General features: G+C 34.8%; 1 protein-coding gene across 12 annotated transcripts in view; it reads left to right on the forward strand.

Moving 5' to 3' along the window:
- The window catches only part of PIK3CB (phosphatidylinositol-4,5-bisphosphate 3-kinase catalytic subunit beta), a 129,165-nt gene that overhangs the window by 83,469 nt on the left and 21,947 nt on the right, over positions 1–23,749 (forward strand). For 11 of the 12 annotated variants that reach the window (XM_040566639.1, XM_040566637.1, XM_040566638.1 and 8 more), the window contains 11 exons: positions 1,862–2,047; positions 6,974–7,199; positions 8,803–9,026; positions 12,319–12,501; positions 12,749–12,919; positions 13,816–13,893; positions 18,607–18,858; positions 19,399–19,495; positions 20,393–20,523; positions 22,340–22,393; positions 23,395–23,583. In XM_040566639.1, coding sequence (XP_040422573.1) covers positions 1,895–2,047; positions 6,974–7,199; positions 8,803–9,026; positions 12,319–12,501; positions 12,749–12,919; positions 13,816–13,893; positions 18,607–18,858; positions 19,399–19,495; positions 20,393–20,523; positions 22,340–22,393; positions 23,395–23,583 — 1,758 coding nt within the window. In that variant the 5' untranslated portion in view covers positions 1,862–1,894. Of the gene's footprint in view, positions 1–1,277; positions 1,533–1,861; positions 2,048–6,973; positions 7,200–8,802; positions 9,027–12,318; positions 12,502–12,748; positions 12,920–13,815; positions 13,894–18,606; positions 18,859–19,398; positions 19,496–20,392; positions 20,524–22,339; positions 22,394–23,394; positions 23,584–23,749 lie in introns of those variants that run through there. The other variant, XM_040566643.1, reaches the window with a different exon arrangement.

Genomic DNA, 23,749 nt, shown 5'->3' on the forward strand with positions numbered 1-23,749 from the left:
ATGGTACTAGTTGTTTAAAAATGATGATCAGTAAAAATTACCCCTGAGCAGCCCTTGGTAATGTTTACAAAATATTAATAGCTTATTTGTCAATAACAAGTTATGCAGCTGTAGTAGGTTTTGTGCTGCTGCTGTGTAGCGTTACCCGCTGTAGGCATGTTCAGCCTTGCCCTGGGCTGCTTGGCTTTGCTTGATTTATTTCATTGCAAGCTGTCTGTATCAAATCAAAGAGTGCAAAGAGACTTCCTGAAGTAGCACTTCTATATCCCTGTTGTCAGTGAGGACCATGATGCATGCGACAACGGATTGTTTGGTTTAAAGGCCTAGCAACTTTAAAGAGTTTTAAATTGAGTTGAATTTCTGTAAAATAAGGATATCAAACAAACCTAACTTAACGAAGCATTAACTTCTGTGCATCATAATATCTTGATTTATTTACTGGTGCTGAGACTTTTCTGAAATGAAGCTGTTTACCAAAGAAAAAGGATGAGAAGCTGGAGAGGGAGGGGAGTGAAGCACCTCTGTTATGACACAGTCAGTCTCCTGCAGTTTGGTGGCCGCTTCCGCTATAGTGTGCTATTAAGGTTTCTTGGTTGCTTGCTTTGGGAAGAAAAACAATAATGAACTGCTTCGGGATTGGAAAACTATTCATGAGTGTGTTGCATAGATGTTTGGGAAGTTTGATGCATGGCATAATAATTATCTATAGTTCTATGGCATGACCAAGTGAAGCAATTACATATTGATGAAGGTATACATACACGTACAGCACCTGGAGAAAGGATTCCTTTTTAAAGATGGATTTTGCATAGTGACTTAAAAGGAAAAATAAAGTGTTAAGCAGACTTCTTTGCCATGCAGTCACTGGTAGTGACCGGATTTCATATGCTCATTGTGCTCATTTTATTTTTTCTCTTTTCATGATGACGCTCTGTGATGCTGTAAAGAGCAGCCCAGTGTATTGCTTGCATCTTGCTTTTTCTGCTGGTGCTGTAGTGAGGGAAATAGCTTCTGTTAAGCAGAAGGCCTGATTTCAGAGCAGGGAGGAGATCCGGAAGAGACGGGAAGGAGTGATGAAAGTAGGGGGAAGCTGCAGTAGTAGTAGGGTTGCACCACAGTCTGTTGGTTTGGGTTGGCTTGTTTTTTTTCAACGAGTAGTGGTTTCTCGTCGTGTTGTCCAACAAGAGTCAGACAGGTGTGGAGTTAAATTCTTCTGTCCTTCTTGGAGAAACCTTTGGTACAATCTTTTACAACTTCCCATCTCTTTGCCAGCTGAAGGACATTGTCTGGATGAAGAGGAAGCTAAATACTTGTGTTTCCCTTTCAATCACTATTCACTCATCTTGAGAGAATTAACTGAAAAGATGAGACTTGGAAGGTCCAAACCACTAGTAATACTATTAAGAGTAATTGAAAACTGAAATTTGAAAAACTGAAATATAAAGCACAAGTAATCAAGAATCCAGGGAAGTGAAATGAAGAAGAAGGCACAAAGGCTTTTCCCCTACCCTGCAGTGGGTGTAGTTTACACAGTGAGTTGAATTCAAAGGAGATGATAATCTAAAATTATTTTCTGACTTTGTTTTAGCTAGCCTCTAATTAGTTATTTTTTTCTCTTATAGCTTAGTATAAATTATGTAAACACCACAACAAGAGTGCTTTACCAGGCAAGTGCTCTTATTATACTAAATGGAATTAATGAGTAAAACTATGAATGTGTGTTTGCAATACTAGCATTTGAGACCCTAAACTTGCAAGCTGAGCTGCACAAGCAGACTTATGTAAACTTTCCAAAAGCTTTAAAATGTGTGTCTAATTATAGAAGGTTAAGTATACTGAATTTAATTTTTTTTTTCCTAAGGCCATGTGGTTATGATATTGTTGAGATTCCATAATGCCTCCTGCCGTGACAGACAGCCTTGACATCTGGGCAGTGGATTCACAGATTGGTGCTGATGGCTCAATATCTGTGGACTTCCTATTGCCCACTGGAATATACATCAACCTGGATGTCCCTCGAGACGCCACCATATCTCATATTAAACAGGTAATACCAAATGGCCAATTAACTTATATTTGGATTGTGTTCTGTTTCTGATTTTTATATGCCTTTTGGCAAATCAAGTAGTGAATCTGGGTAGGCATAAAAAATAAATTAAAGGTACATTCATAGCAGAATGATTGATACAGATTTATGTCTCTGGCGGTTTTGAATGTTTTTGGGCAGACGTCAAGGTCCAAAAAAATAACTTCTTGCTGATGGGTACACTTCAGCAGAGATTGCCATGATTGTTCTATGTTAATACTGAATTGCTACATCTAAACTCTTAACATACCGTTAATACATTGTACATTTATTTAACATTTCTCTGATAAGTGTGGAAACAGGAGATGCTGTGTCTGATTTGATTTTTAATATAGAAGTCATATATTGTGCTCCTGTTTCGTTTGATGGACACCAAAGGTGGATGCCTTAAAAACTACGTATGCCACTTCTTAAGTTTGTGTACAAGTGCCTTGTTGGGGCATCACTTAAAAAAAAAAGAATGAAATCCTTGATTTATTTGCTGTGTGAAAGGTCTCTTTCTAAAATGAGTGTGAAAAATCCTTGTCTGTTTATTCAAAGGAAACAATTTTCTTTACCAAAGAAGGGCACTGACCTTTTTATTTTTTTAAACGTTTTTAATTCTTTTGGGACGTGATACTGTGGATTTTGTGTTTTGAAAGACAGTGTTACAAACAGTTCACCCAGAGAATATCTTGTGTAATTGTAAAAGAATGGAATTAATAAAATCTGGTTGCTAAAATTCCAAGTTTTTTTTTTTCTGTTCAAATTTGAGCAGTGGATTTGATCTGTTCTTGTTTTTGGTGTTTTTCAAATGCCTAGCAGGGGATAGTACAATAACAATAACATCTTCTGCACTCTTTAAGCCCATGTTTGTAACACTGGGTAAGAGTACTTCTGTGTTAGTTTTCATACTGATGTGCTGTGACATAGATCTGAAGTTATGGAAATTCTGTGAATTTGGTGCATTGTTTTGACTGTGAAAATGTTCGAAATAAAGTTGATGAGGATAAACAGAGAGCTTACAAAACTTACAGTCAAGACGGAGGGACAAATTTATGTGCATTCTTATCTGAGCCTGTCACAGCAGAGGAGCACAGGCTGTATTAGTGCTTTACGATCTTTCTTCATTGATCCCTTATTTTATTAGAAGAAATACTTTTATCATTTTATCACAGTTATATTTCCTGGAATTACTTCAGTGGTCAAAAATGCATAGCAATAGAATGCTTAGGATAGGTATACCCTTAGGTTACAGAGGGAATTCATGGCAGTGCTGGGCAGGGAAGCAGATCTCTGGAGGATGAGTGTGGTACCTTTAGCCTTCAGCCCATCTTTCCTTTCTGGACTATGTGAAAGACAGAAGTTGGGTAGTAAAATTACTTGAAAGGATAAAGGAAAGACTTCTAAATCTTGAAAGTGTGCTTATAATTGTAGCTTCTTAGATCCAGAAGTCATTAATCTAAAATAGTTTCTCACAACTCTGTAACATCCTTTTGCCAGGCAAATGTTGATAATATGAAGCTAGCATTAAAATAGCTCACCGAACTATGGGTTCTTAGACCTTACTGATGTCTTCCTTTTTCAGGCTGATTCCATTTAACTTTATTCTTGTTACAGAAAATTCGTAACCTCATGCTTGCATTTGTCTTTATTTTTTTTCCTGTGAAATATATTGTTAATGGAAAAATAATGTGAATTTGTTTTAATGACTTGTCTGTTCTTTGTTCTTCCTTCCCTCTCAGCTTTAATTTAGACACATCACTCCTAATTCTTCCTTTAGTACAAATTTCACTTGAAGGATTTTAGGCATAGCATGTATGGATCTTTGCAGATCCATGGAATTCCTTAATTAAAAGAACTTCTTTTTCTTAAGTGGTATAGTAAATATCTGGTTGCCTTGCATGTAAGAGGTTACTTTTAACCATTTCCTTTGATATGGATTGAGATTGGAGTCTTGCTGTTAGGTAATGCCATCTAGTAATAAAGTCACAGACGCTGTTGAAAAAGGGCTTGTTATTAAAGCTTGACATGTGCAAGAATACTTGCTTTAAAGCCTTTTAGTAATAGGGTTGTTGTTTTTAGGGTTGTTGGTTTTTTTCCTTCAAGTTTAATAAACATGAAGAACTTATGAACTTAGGCTGGTTAGTAACAGGTCTGTATTATGCACAAAAAATAATATTTTGTTTGTTCTGTACCAACTTAGTTTTTCCATTAAAATAATAATAAAAAATATTGATAGTAAATTTTTGCAGTTTTCCTCATGAAGAGTTATATTAAGAGTTGAATCACTTTGCTGTTTCCAAGTGAAAACTGCCTCTAGGCTTGGTAAACATAAACATAAGGATGGAAATTCAAATTTCAGCATCAAGATTCAGTATGACCGGCTGTGAGAATCAAGAAGGATGCTTTCTGGGGGAAAACATTAGACTTCAGCATCGAAAATAAATGTTAATGGAACATCACTAAACACCAGAGAGCGACACTGAAAACGACACAGAAGTGGCTGTCTCTCTGTTTTTCATGTCAGCAGCACAGAGAACTAGTTCTTTTTCTAGCTTTGTTGTCTTTCCTGCAGCAAATAGTAGTCCTACTTAAAGTAGGAGCGCTTGACTCACAGCTCAACTAGGGGTTGTGTTAAATTACATTTTCTTTAAAACTGAAGCCTGTAGCTGAAATGGCAAGTAAACTGCTTGGAGAATTTCCTCTAAATTTGTCTTCACAAAAAGCTCCTCTTGTTTTGGACTGTCTTAAAAGCTGACTCAAAAAAAATGAAGGAATACTTCCAAATGAAGTGAAGGAAGTGGGGTACGTAAGGAAATAACCACAGGTTTAAAGAATAATCGACTGACCTTTCATTGGCCATGTGAGGGTAACTTTGGAAAAGCGTAGCAGGTGACTTACAATAACAAGTAACCTGCTTCTTGAGCATAATAAACTTCTAAAAGAAAATTGTAAAGGGTTATTTCTCATTCCATTCCACTGTCTGGTTAGCAAGCGTGTCGTTTGTTAATTCCTATTCAGTCTGATGGTGTTCACTTCTTGATAGAAATCATTTTCTTTATATAAGTAGTAGCTTCAAGTAATTAATTGTACCCCTGGCTTGAAACTTTCTAGATGCTAAAATACTCTTTTTAAGCAGTGGACCACTTGGTTTTGTAGAAGAAATGAGAATATTACTAGGAATTGAAGTGATCTATGTTTTGTGCTATACTCAAATACTTGAAATAATTCTGACTAGAAAAATGACGTTGTTGTAGTAAAAGGTTAACCTGGGCAACAACGGCTTAGTTGGTCAGATAACAATCTGTGGGTAAAATTATGAAAAAGCTGATAGTAATTGCAACCGATAAAGAATTTAAAAAACAGGTATGTAAGCGCCAACAATAAGGGACCTGTGTGGTTTTCTTGATGTTTGCAACACATCGAACCTTAACATGCTTATAAACAGGTACTGTTGATACTTAGCTGTTTTTCAGAGAAAAGGAGGACTTTCATGGAAATCACTGAATTTAAAACAAACAAAAATGAAAACTTAGCATAGTGTATTAACAGCTTTGTTCCCAGCACATTGCTGTGACAAGCCCTAATTTGGGGATATTTGGATTTATAAACAGAGGACTTGAGAGCAAGTGTAAGGAATTTGTCTTGTATGAGGAACTGTTAAGATTAAAATAAGTGGGGGAAAAATGAAAAATAGCCATTATTTGAGGGCTGGGGAATTAAAAAAATAAATGAATTTCTGCAGACACTGTAATTCTACCAGGCCAGTACTGTGGGTGATGGTGAGTGTCTGCTTTCAGTGGGAGTCAGTTTTGGGAACTTGATCTTTATAAATATTATGATGCTTAAGGGTTATAATAAGTACTAGTATCTGGAAATTATAGCCAACTCAAACTAAAATGGAACCACAGATCCTTAAGTAATGTAATTACCTAATGGAGGATAACACAAAGGAAATCATAGATTTGGTGTCTTTTGAGATCTTTGAAATAGGAATTTTTGTTCTAGGCCAAACAAAGCTTTTGCACAGATAGGCGCAATGTACTGGGATACATTTTTGGAAGGCAGACTTGATTGTATGAATCTCTGAAATATATGCAGGTGTTTTCAGCTTGGCAAAAGGAGTTCAGTTCAACTTTTTTTGTTAAGGTTTTTCAAGAAAGATTTTGTTCGTTATTGATCCTGCAATTCCTGTTTCAAAATAAGCTTTAGAAACAAATCCTTAAAATCTAAACCTTTAAAAGTAGGACAAAAACATTCTTACAGACAAATTTTAATAGTATTTAGATAAAAGAGAGTTCTATTTTATTTCCAAATTTAATGTCTGGGAAGAATTTATAATGGTGACCTGCAAGTAGCTTACAAATAAATTTATTCTGAGCTTCTACAGACAACAGGGGATTTCTTATTCAGAAATCAGTTCTATAGTGGGAACACATTGACCATATATTACAATCGTCACAAGACTGGGTGCAGCTGGGTGCGTGTGTAAAAATCAGGTATAGATGTGTCTTGAGGAAGGAGGATCTTTGATAGGAGGTGATGGGAATGGGTGGAGGAGAATGACAGTTTGCTGGTTGGCACCAAAAACATCTGCCTCCAAAATCAGTAATGCTCTATTGTCCTAGTGAGTGACAGCCACAGTCCTGCAACTTTTCTGGAAATGGGACTATATAGTGTCAGTCCCTGGATGAGCATCAGGATGAGGGTTAGCGCTGCCCTTCTCATCACCTCCCATTACTTGTCCCTGTGTACTTTTAACCTCTGAGATGTTTATGCATACTGATTACTGCATAAAAATAACCACAAGATAGAAAGTAAAATAAAGACAAAGCAAATGTATAATGATATATAGGGATAAAAATGAACCAAGTTAACAAACATACTATTTTTTTTTCCCTCCAGCTGTTATGGAAGCAGGCACATAGCTATCCACTCTTTCATCTCCTTATGGAGATTGACTCTTACATGTTCTCATGTGTGAATCAAACTGCTGTACATGAAGAATTAGAGGATGAAACACGAAGACTTTGTGATGTTAGACCCTTTCTTCCTGTCCTTAAACTAGTGACAAGGAATTGTGATCCAGGAGAAAAGTTGGATTCCAAAATAGGTGTCCTCATAGGCAAAGGTAATTACATTTACTTTTCATTTTTCAAAAAGTTTGTTTTGTAAGAGGGTCTTATTTGCTAACAATGGAAAAAAATAAAATATTTTCTTTCTCTTTTTGTCCCTGACAAAATTTCCCTTTCTCAAACAAGTATTGATAAAGTTTAAAATAATTTAAACACTAAAGATGAAATGTTTGAAAGTCGGTGAAAGCTACTCTGTATTGCAGTTCAGCACTGTATGATATTACTACACAAAAGATGCAAATTTTATCTTATATGATGGGAGAAAAAATTATAATATTATTATTAAGTGATGGAAAGCATAACCCGTGAAAAGTGTTATCATCTAACAACAAAGTGGATACACAGAGGGAACTAGAAATTACTATGGGTTTGGTATACATGTTTTCTGAGTTGGTTAACAATGTAATATTCTTGGTTTTGCTCTCAATTATAGTGCTGATTTTCAGCAAACAATGAAAAGCTATTTTTAAAGGTTTTACAGTAACTTGTTCTTGATGTTATTTCAGAATTTTCAGCTTTTAAATTAGTCTGGTTATACAGTAAAGATTGACAGGGTCATGTGAGGTCGTACCTCTTGTTTTAAGACAATGAACCATTGTTAGCTCTTTTATAAAGACTGCAGGTTTTGTTTAGATTTCAGCAGTACGCTGTCTGCCTATTTGTTAAAACCAACAATGGAAACAGTTAGATAGTTTAACCATTCAAACATATTCTGACAGATTACATGAGATTCATATTCTTTGGTTGGTATTTTGCTTACTGTAGCTGCACAGGATCCTTCTTTCAGCAACCCCTATTGTGTACCTCAGTAGTGAAAAAATGTCTTCCAGTCTAAGCTTATAAACTTAGTGTTTCATTCTAAAAGGTGTTTAGTGCTTTTTGCAATTTGGACAATGCCCTTCAATGTTTGGGAGAAATGAAAGAAACGCTCTTGCAGGTCCTAAACTTCCTGAAGTACTGAAGAACCACAGCTGTGGGGGCTCTCCACTGCATATTCTTCCTTTATATATTTTGGAAAACTTTATTGGACTTGGATTGGTTGAACTTTCAGTGCTGTCACTTTTACTTGAGTAGGGGGTTTATTTTAATCACTTGGAAAAATCAAGAATAAATTTATCTATTTGCAGTCCCGCTCTCATTTTTTTGCCTTTTAAACAAAATCTAAAAGGCACTGTCATCTTTCAGGGGGTAGAGGGGAAAGATGATAGCTTAAAAACACTTCCTCCCATATGCATTTGTTATGATGCATTTACTGCGCTTTGTTTGCATCGTCTCTTGTCAGGAGAGACGTTAAACTTCCCAATCTATTTCAAAATCAGAGTGAGGTTGGATTTCCCATTTAATGTTAAGCGAGGCATTGGTTCTTGCTGTTTAAACAATCATGCCAGGCTGCATGGGAATTATGAAAATAACTTTGCAAGCCCACTGATGTACAGGAGGATGTACAACCCAACTCACTTTCGAGCACTCATTTTAGATGGAATATCTGAAGAAAACCACTTATACAACCTTACTTTAAGATAATAAAGGTTTGGGGAGGGGTGGTGAATAGATAATCTGTACAGGTAGGTACAAATCACTTTGACTGTACTCTTCTAGGTCTCCATGAGTTCGATGCCTTACAAGATCCTGAAGTGAATGACTTCCGAGCTAAAATGCGGAGAATCAGTGAGGAAAAAATTCAGTCACTAGTGGGTCTTTCCTGGATGGACTGGTTAATGCACACTTACCCACCAGAACAGGAACCTGTTATCCCAGAGAACTTCCAAGATAAGCTGTATAGTGGAAATCTTGTAGTGGCCATTCATTTTGATAACTGCCAGGTAGGAATGGTTATTTATCATATTTAATGTGCTGTTCTTAATTCTGATCTGAGATAGAATGTGATTGATCATGCAAGAGAAATAGAATATCAACGTTACAGTTTTTGATTCAGAAAGCAAATTCTTTTACTGGGTTGATTGACTTTTGAAAGAAAGGGAGGAAGCCAATGGCCAGTCATGAACTGAACTTCTGAAGTCAAATGGTAGTTCTACTTTTTTGCTTTTAAAGTGAAAATATACAGCTCTTACATTTTGTATTATTTCATGTTCATTTAAAACACAGAACATACTTCCAAGTTGTCACATTTTTTTTTGGCCAACTATTATTGTGTGACTTCACTAGGGATCAGTTGTTGGTCCAGGAGATGCTGATGAATTGGGAGACACTGTATTTAAAACGTTTCTTTATGTGCGTGGTTCATTTTTTAACATCTTTAGGGTTAATCTGCTAATTAGTTGAGAAGTAAGTGCAAAAAAGATGAATTATTATTCCCTAAATGAATAAATATTAACTGAAACCAAGAGTTACCTTTTTGTTTCTTGTAGTCCAGCTAACAGACCCCATAGCTTATTTTTGAAAGAAAAAAAAATTAGTTTCTTCATAAAACTACTGTACTTCATTGTTTTGATGATAAAGTTGCTCTGATTCTACCTGAGTCTACCAATTCTCATCTACATTTTTACAGTGTTCTTTTTAGTAACAGCAAGGTGTCAGCATGGGGAACCTTAAAATCTTAGAAGTGTGCTATAATATATCAGACTATTTTTATTGTCCATTTAGACCCAGTTAGTAGGTACTGATGTTCTAATGATTAAGCTGATTTTATTTACAAAGCTTTATTATTTCTGATACTGTCTTTATTAATGCTAAAAAAAAATATATCCAAAATAATAAATCATACCTGACTCCGGAAACACTAAGCACAGAGATGAATACTACACTTGGTAACCAGTAAGTAACCAGCTGATGTTGGGTGCGTACGTGTTTTTACAAAAACAAACAAAAACCACAAACAACATAATAAAACCCCTACGTCTTAGTGGAGGACTTGCAGTTTTGCAGGAAGAACGAGAATATGTATTTGTCAGCTTTTAATGAAAATATTGTGTATATATACACATGATAATGGTACAAAAGGAGTGCAAAAGTTCATGCTGGTACAAAATGCATTTGCCTGCCACTGTAATAGCTTAGGCTGCTGACATTTCAAATGTTTCAGATGCTTCTGCTGCCAGTTCTGACCTTCAAAGCTATTAACAGTTCAAATCAGAGCTGTTTTTTTAGAGCAGTAAACTCTGTTCCAAACTACTTCCACTGACTACTAAAAATCATCTCAGGAGAATTAAATAGGAAAGTATTGATACTGCTGTGTCCTTTCAGTAGGAACGCTGCAAGAAATAGAGAACAATATAAAACCAATCTAATCAGCTCTGGAGCAAGACAAAGAAGCTGATCCCCATTTCTGTGATACACATGTAAAGACCTACAAGTTGGAAGTAAAGCAGCTGTCACAGGGCACCAACTTCCTGGGAAGAAAAGGTTTCATTCCCTGTCTACTCACTGTCAATTATGACAGGAGAAGAAAGCCTTCACTGTTTGGCAGAATTTGGAACAGGGGAAGCTGTTGTGAGCCATGCAGAAACTGAGAAAATAAAAAATGAATTTTGTCTGACTTTACACAGTTAGATTTTTCCATTAGGGCTGCTTGGCTTCTTACTGCTAACCTTCTATATAAATAAAACACGAGTAATAAGAATGAGAGTCAGATGACACTTTGTTTGTAAATAACTGCTCTTAGCATGTTTACACGGTCATGAATGTGTGCACAAAAAGAATAAAAAGCAAGCACCAGAACTTGACGAAATCAACATTTGCAAATATAGGTGTGCAGAACATAATACGGTAGATGAATGGAGAAGAAAGATTTCACAGAGGACCTTCATTTACATTTCTTTAAATGCATGTAAACCTTTCTTTTCCCCTAGTTTAAAAAGCAGTAACTTCTTACCTTTACCTTTTTAAAATCAGAAATCAAAACTAAAGATACTATAGATATACATAAATAGCCTTTAAAAGCTTGATTAGAATTTTGCATTGGAAATGCAGTCTTTCCACGTTGTATTCAGAATGCTATGGGTATTTGCTGCTATGCCTGTTTTCTGTACTGCCCCCAGATTAGACAGTGTTTCTGTACATAAATCACATTAACAGTTTACTCTGCTTTATTACTTGAAACATTATTTTTCTTCTGAGTACAGTGATATATAGAGGATAACTAGGTAGCGGCCAAAAAGGAGAAAAAATGACACATCTAATACTGATAAATACCATTAAATGCATACATAACTTTTTTTTCTCTCATTCACGATCTAAAATGTAAGGTTCTAGATCAACATCCTGATTTAGAAGCCTTTAAATCACTGTTGAGTCAGTTATCTTTTTCAATAATTGAGACCAATCCTGTGAATGTGAACGTGTTTCCTAAGAATTTTAAACATATACATGAGCCACATGCACATTTGACCTTGAATTATTCCATGATGCATCTAGTACGACAGTAGCTTAGTAGAAATTGTAAGTTGAGTAGAAAACTAAAATTTAATTTTATGAATTTGAAACAACTCTTTGCAGCTTAATTTAAAGCATGCAAAATCATAAACTGAAAGCCAGAGTGGGCTAAATATGGTAAGTTTAATATAAAGATCAATTTCTTTCCAGTAGAGGTTCCCCAAATGTGCTACTGATCTGCTATTGATTCTGTTTCAGTAAAATCTAAAAATAGCACAAAAATCTGAAATAGTTTGTTCAGGTTTGTTTTATTTGAGTTTGGATAAAGTCCTGCATTCTTAAAAATACCTATGATATTAAAATAGTTTGGGAATTGGTCATTTTGGGAGCTTTTATTGCTCCAATTGCGCTGAAGATGTCAAGGTTAAAAATGGCCTTTTTTAACACTTTAACAGTGTAGAAAAGTTAAAGTAGACCATTTTAAACTGAGCAGTAACACTGAATGCTCAGGTTGGAACAGAGACACATGAAAATATTTAACTGTAAGATAGCTTAAAGTTGCACAAATCTGTATCAGTTATATATTTCTTGGAAGCTTGTTTTTAAAGAGTTACCCAAATATATCAGAAACTGTTTTAAAAATTACCTGAATTACTTTATTTCTAATATATTCAGATATTTTTGAAAACTTAAGATTTTATTCATTATGTATGCTACAGTTTAAGTCTTGTATGTCTGATGGTGATGAGTTTGATATCAGCATCTCTGTTTGTGTTTTGTTAGGATGTATTTAGTTTTCAGGTGTCTCCTAACATGAATCCCATCAAGTTGAACGAGCTGGCAATCCGAAAACGTTTGACTATCCATGGAAAAGAAGATGAGGAAATTGATCCTGCTGATTATGTGCTGCAAGTTAGTGGGAGGCTAGAGTACGTTTTCGGTGATCACCCATTAATTCAGTTTCAGGTACATAAAGCTCTTTCTAACTTAATGTAATGATTAGTTTCTGGAGCCTTGGCCAAAATTTCACCATACATCCTATGCCATCAGATGGTGAGCAAAGCTGTGCTTCCTCCTCATGTCTGCTGCACTTTCCAATTGTAAAATACTTATGCACCATTTCCTTAGTATCTTTGCAATATAATACAGCTTCTTTGATTTAAAAGTTGTTGTAGGAATATTCTGTTAATAACTATTTTCCATGGTCTTTTAGTATATACGCAACTGTGTGATGAACAGGACTCTTCCTCAGCTGACTCTAGTTGAATGTTGTACCATAAAGAAAATGTGTGAACAGGAGATGATTGCCATAGAAGCTGCCATAAACCGAAAATCATCCAACCTTCCTCTTCCTCTGCCACCAAAAAAAACAAGAACAACAACTGTAAGTTGATGTGGAGAGTATGCAATATCCAAAAGGAAAAGAGAATTGTGGAATATAAACCACAATGCCTGGGATTTCTGCTGCTACTTCTGTTTCCCAGTATAGGTCTCCTTGGTCTACTCAGAGCCCCCAGTTGCTTGTCAGAAATAGCAGGCCTTGCGGCTTTTGGGATAATTTTTACGTACTCTTGCCTCCTTCTTGCCCTCTTCCTGGCTTCCACAAAAAGACCCACTGTCCCCTTTTCATTGCTGCTGATTCTACTTTTAACCACAAGCCAGAAGAGCAGGTAATAATCTGGTACCAGCAACTGGAGAATTTATTGCAGAGATCAGTATTCTGCAGCTTCAACACAATGCGTAGGCTCCACTAGCTTGGACAGTGGTGGTTTCAGTTCTCTTATATTAGCCCATGTATCTTGCATGCTGTTGCCACTTCAATGATGGCAACTTTTGTCATCATATAAATCTAACTTTTCTTTTAATGTGGTGCTTTCCTTATTGTTAAACATACCATGGCTTTATGGCACAGTTATAAGTTCTGTACTGCTGTTCTAAAGAAAGTGGCTTTGCTCTTTTAAATATTTTGCATGTATTGAGAGTGAATAATACATTTGAAGGGTTATAATATTATTGCAAATAATATGCAATGAATGTTCTTTTTTCCTCCAGTATCTTCAGCTTAGTGTTTTTTCTACTTTTCTTTCCTTTTAGAGCATCTGGTATGCTTGTGTAGTTATGATAACAAATTCATTTTTTAGGAATTCAAATTCATGTTAAAAAAAATCTGTATTTTTTAGTTTGTATTTATGGCTTTGCTGAAAATGTTTAGTTCATCAAATAGGTCCAAATATGTTACATTGATCATGAGAGAACTTGCATCTTTGTTTCCCTTCTCAGAGTGTATGGGATGTTTGCAGCCCTTTCAAGATTACTCTGTTAAAGGGTAATAAACTAAATACAGAAGAAAATGCCAAAGTAAGTAATTACTTCTAGTTTCAGAAGACATTCTGTTCATAATTTTAATGCTTTTCTATGTTTAGTGAATTCAGAATGAAACCGCTTTAAGTTCAGTGAAAGTGTATTTTCACTTGGTTATATTGGTGCTATGGCTTAAGATCTTGCTTTATTGCTAAAAGTATTGCTTTATTGTTTGAAGTTGGATATGCACATTAGAACATTATTAATAATTACAGACAGTATGAAATGTGTGTTCATGTGATACTTGATTATTTTTTTTAAGTTGATATCTGTAAGTACTGATATTGGTATGAAATAAGCTTATTCAGACTAAGCTGCCATAAACATCTGACAAGCAAAAGTAGATTAAATACTAAACATTTTTCATGGGAACTTAAGGTAATTTTGTACTCCAGAATAAATTTTCTGTGAGTCTAAGCACTGATAGCATGCTTCTGCACGATCTGTCTTTTATTGTCTAAACATGCTGAGTACACACACACACATACAAAAGAAAGCTGTAGTAGCACTTCCTGTAAAATGTACATGACTGGGCTACTGACTGTTTCACAGACCACAAGTTGTTAACACGTGGCAGTTTTTTGCACAATTACTTTAAGACCTCAAAAAACACTTGCCTTGGAAATAGAACAGCATTAATTTCCTTTATTTTGTTTGACAAACAATTATTTAAGTAAGTTCAAAAGAAATTCAATTAGCCATTGATGTTTGCTGTTCAGATGCTTTGTTCAAGATACCCAGTGCATTTTTCTTCAAAACTACTGTCCCAACCTCCATGTGTATTAGGAATATTTCATTTTACTACATGGCTAAATGGACCTTTGTTACAGTTTTACTCTATTACACAGCGTGGCTGTGGAAATGGATGTCTGCAAAACCAGAAGTTTTCTTTTACTATATCTAAACCATTATTTAGCTATGTATTAGTATTATCTTCTTAGCCTTACACTCTGTAGACTATTAAAGCCTTAAAATAAAAGGGAAGGAGGAGGAGAAGGTGGATTCCAGAAGCGTTGTAGCTATCATATATATTTATATATTTTAAATATAGATATGTATATACCACACACACTTATAAAATACGAGCTTTGATTAATTTCAATACACATTTAGAGGAAAAAGAAAATATGTTGAGGAGAAACAATGAAAATTAATAGTTCTTTAGTATTGATTCTTGTGGACGCAACCTAAAGGGGTATTTAGTATTTTGAATGCATTGTAGTCTTCAAAACCTAAGTGCTGTAGTTACCAAATTTCATGCATTAATCTTGCAAGCTTGTGCATATTTCTTTGCATTGTCTACCTACGCTGTTGTGAAATTGTTTCACTATTGAGAACATATTCGTATCCTAGTTCTGATTCCTTAGAATGTGATGTTTAATTCACTGCTATTATTCCCCTAGTTTCACTGTACTTTGGACCAAGCCAATATTCACTTTTGCTGAAACCACTAATTCATAAGTGCAGTGTTTGTAGTGGGGAAACAAAATGTTTGTTAGATGGGGTAGCACTCTACCAGCGTGAGCTGTGTTGAGTATTTTCACCTAGAGCACCAGTGACTTCGTTCAGCTAACACCCAATTTTCCAAATACATGATGTTTGAAATTGCTTTTCTTTTTGTCTTGCTATTTGGCTGCACCATTCTAACATACTATTTCATTAGTAAAAAAGGAGTGTCAGGGTGACAAGAAAAAAAAAATCCAATCCCTTATATTTAACAGGAATGGAAATCATAAAATTAGAACTGGTCAAGGGCAGGCAAAACAGCAGTGTGCTTCAGAAATATCCAGGCTGCTATGTTACTATCAAATTTTATTTGATCAGTTGAATTTTTCTCATTAAAACATCTTTTTATAATTACGAAGTGAAAAAAACTTCCCCAGTCAGGGAAGTCTGGTGGCCTACAAAGTGATAATATCAGATGTCAAGAAGTCAAAGAACAATATCAAAAACTATGCAAATGTGAGTTTAAAACCCCGGTTTTAAATAAATCAGGTAGATTCTAGAACATTTACTGTTAACTGGTTTTAAAGCACAAGCAGATAATACACTAAATGTAATCATAGTGCCATAAGATAGCTTTCAATCAGCGAAGGAATTTGGTTGTAAATTCAGTTGAACATATAATAAATCTCCAAATTTGTTAGTAAAGGACCATCTGGTGACTTGTTTCAAAAAGGCTGTGAACAAATTTTAATAGGTTCCCTGGCATCAGCCACAGACAGTATTTCCTTTTTGAAGAATATAATGCTGCAATCTGTAATTAGATTTAGAAAAGAATTATAAATGTAAACAGGAATTTTGGCTGCATGAATATATACATACATAGTTATGTGTATGTATGCATGCACACATATAGTCTGTATACATCTTAGATTGTCTGAAGTAAGATTTCTTTAAAGTGTGTTCTCTGTTTCATGGATGCTCATGTAGCTATTCGTAACTCACGGTGGGGAAGCATGCCAAAAATAGGTAAAAGTGGGTTTTATGAGTATCACTGGGACTCATGTGAATGTCTTCTAAATTGAATATTTCCTTTCAGTGATTGGGAATAAAATTGGGATTATATGTGTATATGCAAGTCAACTGAATCAGTTTAATAATGAATGTTCCTATAGCTCCTGTGTCAAGAAGGAGTGTAACTTACTACAGTGTTCTCCAAGACCTCATACCTCTGCCTGTGCTATGACAGCAACCTCCTGATCTGTGATAGTAATGTAAATTACTTTTTATCCAAAAATTATACCAAATTATGAACATCTCCCACTTTCTCTAACAGTGCTCAGAAATAATGATAGCTTAAAGTGAATGTTAGGAAGGCTGTTTAAGGAACATAAGGAACCTGAAAAATCAATTTACCTTTTACTCCTCTAGCTGTAACGTTGATAACTTCTTTTTGAAGGTGACCAAAGGACTATAGACTATTTCTCCTTCACTGCCTGTCTTTCTCCATTGATATTTTTGAAGGTCACCTAAAAGAAGTTGACATATTTCTTACTTTGTCGTTTTGGCAACAAAAAATGAAGACCTACTTGTCATTCTTACTGAAACTATCCAAGAGTATGGAAACTTGGAAACGTGCATTTTTGTGTGTACATGTTATTAAACAGAAATGCAGGAATTAGCCACATCTTAACATTGACCTATAATGTGTTTAATTTCAGTGCCAATAACTCCATCTTTTTCTCTTCTCTCCCTTCGCCTTTCCTGTTCCTTGTTTTTATAGTTCAAGCTAGCCGGTCTTGTTGGTTTCTGGGTGCTAAAGACAAAACAGAATTCCTGGGAATTATGTACGTTATTATTACCATTACAGGTGATTTCTGATGTCAGTCATCAGTATCCCTCCATACATGTCTATAAACAGTTTAAATCAAAAATGATTTTTTTCTTAAGTTGGAAAAACCCCAAACTTTTCTTAGAAGCACAAATTGGTTCTAGCTGGAGGTTAGAATTTACATTTGCACAAATAGTCCTACCTTTTTCATTCTGTTGTTCTTGTTGCTTGTTTCCTATGCTTTCTTTCAATGTTAGGTATGTTAAGTTAAAAGCATTTATATATTAATTTATTGCATTTATTACTACAAATGAGAGATTATTACTAGTTGTATGTGGCAATATAATTCAGTATTACAAATTAGCAGTCAATGTTACTTGAACAAAGATATTTTGATTTGGCTATCAAAATGCAATTTTTCCATCTATATAAACAGTCAGATGGGAAGAGACTAATCTTTTGTGTAATTCATAGTTACTTCTGCTATTGAATGATGTTTGATTTGCCACTAAATTATTCTACTCCGACTAAGTGTGACTCACCTTTGTTTTTAAAAAATAGGTATAAAATATCTCTTCTGTTACTCAGCTGCTCATTTTAGCTTCTCTAAAATCTGGACTTTGTTTTTTCAAGTTATCTGTGTTGTTACCATGTTTTAAAATGTCCTCAGACCAAGAATAATTAAATATATTTTGAGGTAGACTCCAGTATTTCTGTGTTTCTAAAATATTTTGGTGAGAATACACGGGGAGGGGAAAAGGAAAGGTCCTGATGAGGATGCATAGCTAATTAAATAATGAAACAAAAAAGGGTTACTGTTTTAGCACGTGAACTGTTTATAATGTTTGTTTTCTAGATAAAAGCAATATAAAAGCAATTTAATATTGCTTTAGGCATGGAATATTTTCTGGAGGAAATAAGTCATATGAAAAGCCAGGTGTTATTTCTTATGCCTGTTGTTGAGTAAGTTGAAAAGTATCTCAGAACACAGATTCGCGGGGGGTTGTTTTCAGCAGAGGTAATTTCTATGGAAATAATTTTCTATAAAAATATGGAAAATTCCTATAGAAAAAATGCCATGACAGTTCTTATTTTCCATAGTATGTCTTACTCCTCGTCATGTGTACAAAGCAGCATCTGTTAAATAGTGTGCTGGCTGTTTCCGTTGTCATTAATAGATGCAATCTTCTAATTTTAGTTTGTACGAGTAACTTCTTCTTCCATAACATGCTGGCCAGAAACATGAATAGCAAAGTAAAAAGAATTTGTTCTCAATAATTATTTGTTTAATTTTAAAATCTCAAAATTATTGATTGTTTTCAAGTTAGAAATATTGAATAAATGTATATGTGTATGTTCTGTGTAGTATTCTGTGCAGAATTCTGTAGGCTTTGTGGCAAGTTGTAACATTTTTTTCTCTCGTTTCTTTATTGCAGGTTCATGTTAGGGCTGGTATATTCCATGGTACAGAGCTCCTTTGTAAAACAATTGTAAGCACAGAAATATCTGGGAGAAGTGACCACGTTTGGAATGAAGTACTAGAGTTTGAAATAAATGTCTGTGATCTACCAAGAATGGCAAGGCTCTGTTTTGCAGTTTATGCTGTGATGGATAAGATGAAAACTAAAAAGTCAACTAAGGCAATGAATCCCTCCAAATACCAAACCATTAGGAAAGCAGGAAAAGTGGTAAGTATGTCTTTTTTTTTTTCCTGGGTGTACCTCTGAATTATATTTCACTGAATACTGAAAAATCTTTCATTGTCTTCACTTCATTGTTCAAGAATACAAGATGAAAAAAATCTATGTATTTAAGAATCATATGTATGAAAAATCTCACGTTGGTATAAAAAAACACCTTTTCTTCTCAGACACTGAAAAAGGCATCAACATTTTGGTTATAAGCAAGCTGGCAAATGGCTGCTTAACAAATTATATTTTTAAAAGTTAGTTTTGTTCTAACTCATAGAACTTGAGAGACGTTCTGATGGGAAAAAAATGAGCATCTTGGCTCACATTCAGGGAAAAGTATTTTTTTACATTGGCAGAGTGGCATCCTTAAAATTAATTCTTACTGTCTCAAAGGGACTGGAGCACATACTGAAAACTATGCTTGTGTTTAATTGCTTTTCGGAAAGACAGCAATACTAAAAAAAAAAAAAAAAAAAAAAAAAGGCACCAAAACTCTGGCATGTTAACTTCCATGTAATTTTTTTTTTCTTTTAACAGCACTATCCTGTAGCCTGGGTAAATACCATGGTATTTGATTATAAAGGACAACTGAAGAATGGAGAATTTGTACTGCACAGTTGGTCATCATTTCCTGGTAAAGTTTAAATTTTAAGACTTCTGTTTGAGATACCTGAGACTAAAGAAGACCAGTATCAAATAGTAGAATATTTACTACATGCATGTCCAGTTCTCTTGTCATCATCTCTTTGCTACTCACATTTTTTTTATGTGGATAAATATATAAAGTCTTAATGTCTTTTATGAAAGTACTGTTTATCAGGAAAGAGGAAAGATGAGAGCCTGCTTGAAAATAGTATTCTCGGTGTTTTGTTATGGAAAGAAAATCTCATGAAAATGGAGATCCATGTTTATATCTGTTATCTGTTTTTTTTAAAAATGCATTTTAGGTTTCATTTAGTTCCCTGTGCTATGTATCTTAAACTAAACAGGGTAGCTATATTGTGTATGACAATATTGGAGTCAGCAAAAAATGTGAATTAGAATTTGGTTTTTAAGGCTTGCTACTAAATGATTTGGATTGATTAGGACAACAGTCTGAAATCTACAAGTTACTCTTAATTTCATCCTGAGAAATACTGTATCAACCTGGCTCTAATTCTGGAAAAAAAAGTGGCTTAAAACTTTTTACTCTTTCATACTATTTGATATAGAGGTAGTCTATATACAGGTTTACAGAGACTGATCTTATTGGGACTGCATTTAGGGATTTGGCTCAGATAGCAATATCTTAGCTTCCCTTGATGTTACGATTCTTTTGGAAAATCATTTTTTTCACTGGTGATAATCCAACATTCGTGAATGTAGGATGTACAGATAGTGTATACCAGAAATGCAGTGCATTGTAGAAGTGCTATGCAGCAAAACATGTCTCTGTCTACTGCCTAGAGTAGGCAATGACTCAATAATATTTATTTATTTATTTTAATAGATGCCTGGCATGTAGTATTAATTATTCTGTCTAACATTTTAGATGAACTTGAAGAAATGTTAAATCCAATGGGAACTGTCCAGACTAACCCTTACATTGAAAATGCAACAGCTTTGCACATTAGATTTCAAGAATATTCAAAACAGCCTATCAATTACCCTCCCTTTGATAAGGTAAGGTGTGACAGACTGACTAGTCATGAATGCTTGTATGTGTATAGCTATTTCTTCCTTACTTTCAGCTCTGCTTTTTCCACTGAATTCCCCGCTTCCTGCAGTTGTTTGAACTTGCACTACTTAATACCGCCCTCTGTTGGTGCAATACATGTTCTAGTAATAAAACAGGATTGAACATATTGTAAGAGCTAAAACAGTGCTGACTAATTGCCTTCTTCGTTTTGGTTAGCCAATTTACTCTTCACACAGGCCTTTTTATTTCTCAGTTTTGTAACTGCTTTATTTGTAACACTTTACGGTTCATTTTGCTCATGACACTAGCTTTTTTCTTTTAGAAAATAAATGCTTTATGCTGTTTTCTTCTAAATACAGAAGTGGAATATGAAAGTGTTTCTTAACACTTGTTTGTTCTAGTCGCTTTGTACCTGAGGTACCAAGGATGTTAAAGCATTCAGGTGAATACAGACAAGTTTTTACTAAGTTATTTCATTTATTTACCTTAAGGTAATGTCTGATGGCCCTAACTATCCATTGTAACTTTCATTTGGCTGCCTCTTGAACCTTATCTGAAAAATCTTGTATATCAGAGTAAAATCCCAGAGCGTTTTTATAAAGTGATTGCAGAGCTGGTGACGAAACATTCACCGAAAGTATTCACATTTGAGGAACTGCTACAAAATGTGCTCTATTCTGCTCCTTTCCTTTTTTTTTTTTTTTTTTCCTCCAGTAGCTTTTGCTTCTTTTAATTCCCTAGAGTTAAGAAACTGTTAAGCAATAAACTCTAGTATCACTGGGAAAATCAGAGCACTAAACTACCCCATTCATTCAATTTCTGTGGATATACTGAGATTTCTCCCTTGGAAAAGAAGGCAAGATACCCAGTCTCAGAAAGATTCTCTTGGTGAAAGGTGCAGTTAGATCAGGAGCAACGTTGTAGCTGCTTGAATTATGTCATCTGAGAATCTGCTTTTCAGAATTGTCTAGAGGAGACTTGCTTGGTGTATGGCTGCTTTTAATTTTCCCCGTGTTTTTGGTTGTTTCTGCCAAGATAATAGAGAATCAGATGCCAAATCTTTATTTTAAGAAACATAATGTCTAAAAATAGATGAATCTTTGGATCATAGCATCAATCCATCTGCAGTGAACAGCTGTTTTGGGGCTGAGTGAGCAGAAGTGCTGTGACAATTCATAAGAAAGCTGCTGTCTAATGCAGGAGTCGAGTATTGGGCTTACGCACCAGTGAGGGGCTTTCAATTCAATTGAACCAAGTTGAACTTGCAGAAACTTTCAAAGTTTATTTGCAAATAGAGTAAAACTCTAAGAAGCAGAAGGGGGCAAACATCAAATAGGATTAGGACATTGAACTTCCCTTCACTTGTGTTTTTGCACAGTATGTGAGTGGGCTTTGCAGCCAAGTAGCAGATATAATACGACATTAATAAACATTTCTTACAGAGGAACTAAACACCTGCAACAACAACAAGAAGTAGGTGTGCCTTGTTAAGGATTTTACCTGCTGGATATTTGGTCTCTGATTACTGAGTCTTTTGTGGTTTCCCATATTGCCTGATCAAAGCTGATACAAGTCTTCTCCCTCTTTATCCAATTTTAGATGGAGAAATACTTTCTCCATGCTATACCACTGTATATACAATATAATAGTGTTCTAATTATTTAAAAGATAGCAAAATTTCCTTATCTGCTTCATTTTTATAATATTTATAACTCTTTATAATACTTCATTTTTATAATACTTATTCTTTCAGTCAGATTTGTATTTAAATCTAATGTATTTAAAAACATCTTTTTGCAGATACTTGAAAAGGCAGCTGAGATTGCAAGAAGCAGTGACAATGCTGCAATGGCGGTAAGCATCTGCCAAAGGCAATATTTTTAAATTTAAATAAGTTGTATGTATAACAGGTGCATAAATATACATTTTTTGTCAGGTGGAAAACCTGTGCAGAATGTTGTTTTAACGATAGCTGTTTGTTTCTGCTATCAGTCCTGATTTTACTACCATCTTTTCTCAACTTTTCTTCATTTTTTTCATTTTCCATCAATGTAAAGACCTTTGGCCAACCTCTTACAATTACTCTGAAACTTCCTTTAGCTTTGTGAAGATAAAGTTGGCTTTGGTATTAAAAGCTTGCTGTGTTGTTATTCAGAATATTATCGTGAAACTAATTTACTCCCTTCAACTGCTACATCCTTACTCAGACACAGCAGTTTTTCATCTCCCATTAATTTACGGAATTCTGTTGTTGCTGATATTATTGCTTTAATTTCTGCCCTAGCAGATTGCATAAGAGTATAAAAGGACAGAAGTAGTAACTGAGCCAGTGTGAAGACTCATTCATGCAAATGTTATGTTAATGTTTCAGAGAGATAAAACAGAGCTAAATGTCTGGAAAAGACAAGTCTGGATTAGAAGACAAAAAATATCACTTTGTACACTTAGCAACCGCACTTCCCTTTGGTTATTGTTGGAAAAGTGTCTTTTGGCTTAAAAATTTAAAAGCATTATTTATATATCAATAAAATTTGCTCATTTGAAATACGAAAGGAAAAAGCATATTTATGCATCCTAAACAAGAGTTTTCCCCGTTGGAGTTGGAAAATAGAAATATTGCCACCTAGTGTCATTAACTTTGAAGTTATTATTCAGAAACTTCTGTACACTGCATTTTGAATAACTGTACTAGTTGCAGTTCTTAGAACTAGCTTCAGAAATCCGAAAGAAAGACGTAATCGGTGTTCCCCTGTATTTCATGACTTTTATCTGATATTCTGCCTGATACAGCATTTGTGCTAAAAATAAGAATCTTACTGAATATATCAAAGCATTATACCTTTCTCATTTTCTAGGGTCGAGGTGGTAAGAAGTTTTATATTGTGCTAAAAGAAATAATGGAAAGAGATCCTTTATCTCAGCTCTGTGAAAATGAAATGGATCTTATTTGGACTTTGCGATATGACTGTCGTGAAAATTTTCCACAATCATTGCCAAAACTGCTGCTGTCTTTAAAATGGAACAAACTTGAAGATGTTGCTCAGGTAAGGGAAAAGGCAAAGATGGGGTGGAAAAATGCTGCAGTCAAATCATGAGTAAATAGGTTTTGTTTTGTTTTTTTCCTCGAGTGAAGAAACTGTTGAAATGGTACAATGAACTTTGGTTTATACAACTAAGACGAACTTCTCTGGTCTTCCTGTTCTTTTATTG

This window comes from Cygnus olor, chromosome 9, assembly GCF_009769625.2.
Source record: "Cygnus olor isolate bCygOlo1 chromosome 9, bCygOlo1.pri.v2, whole genome shotgun sequence".
Lineage (NCBI taxonomy): Eukaryota > Metazoa > Chordata > Aves > Anseriformes > Anatidae > Cygnus > Cygnus olor.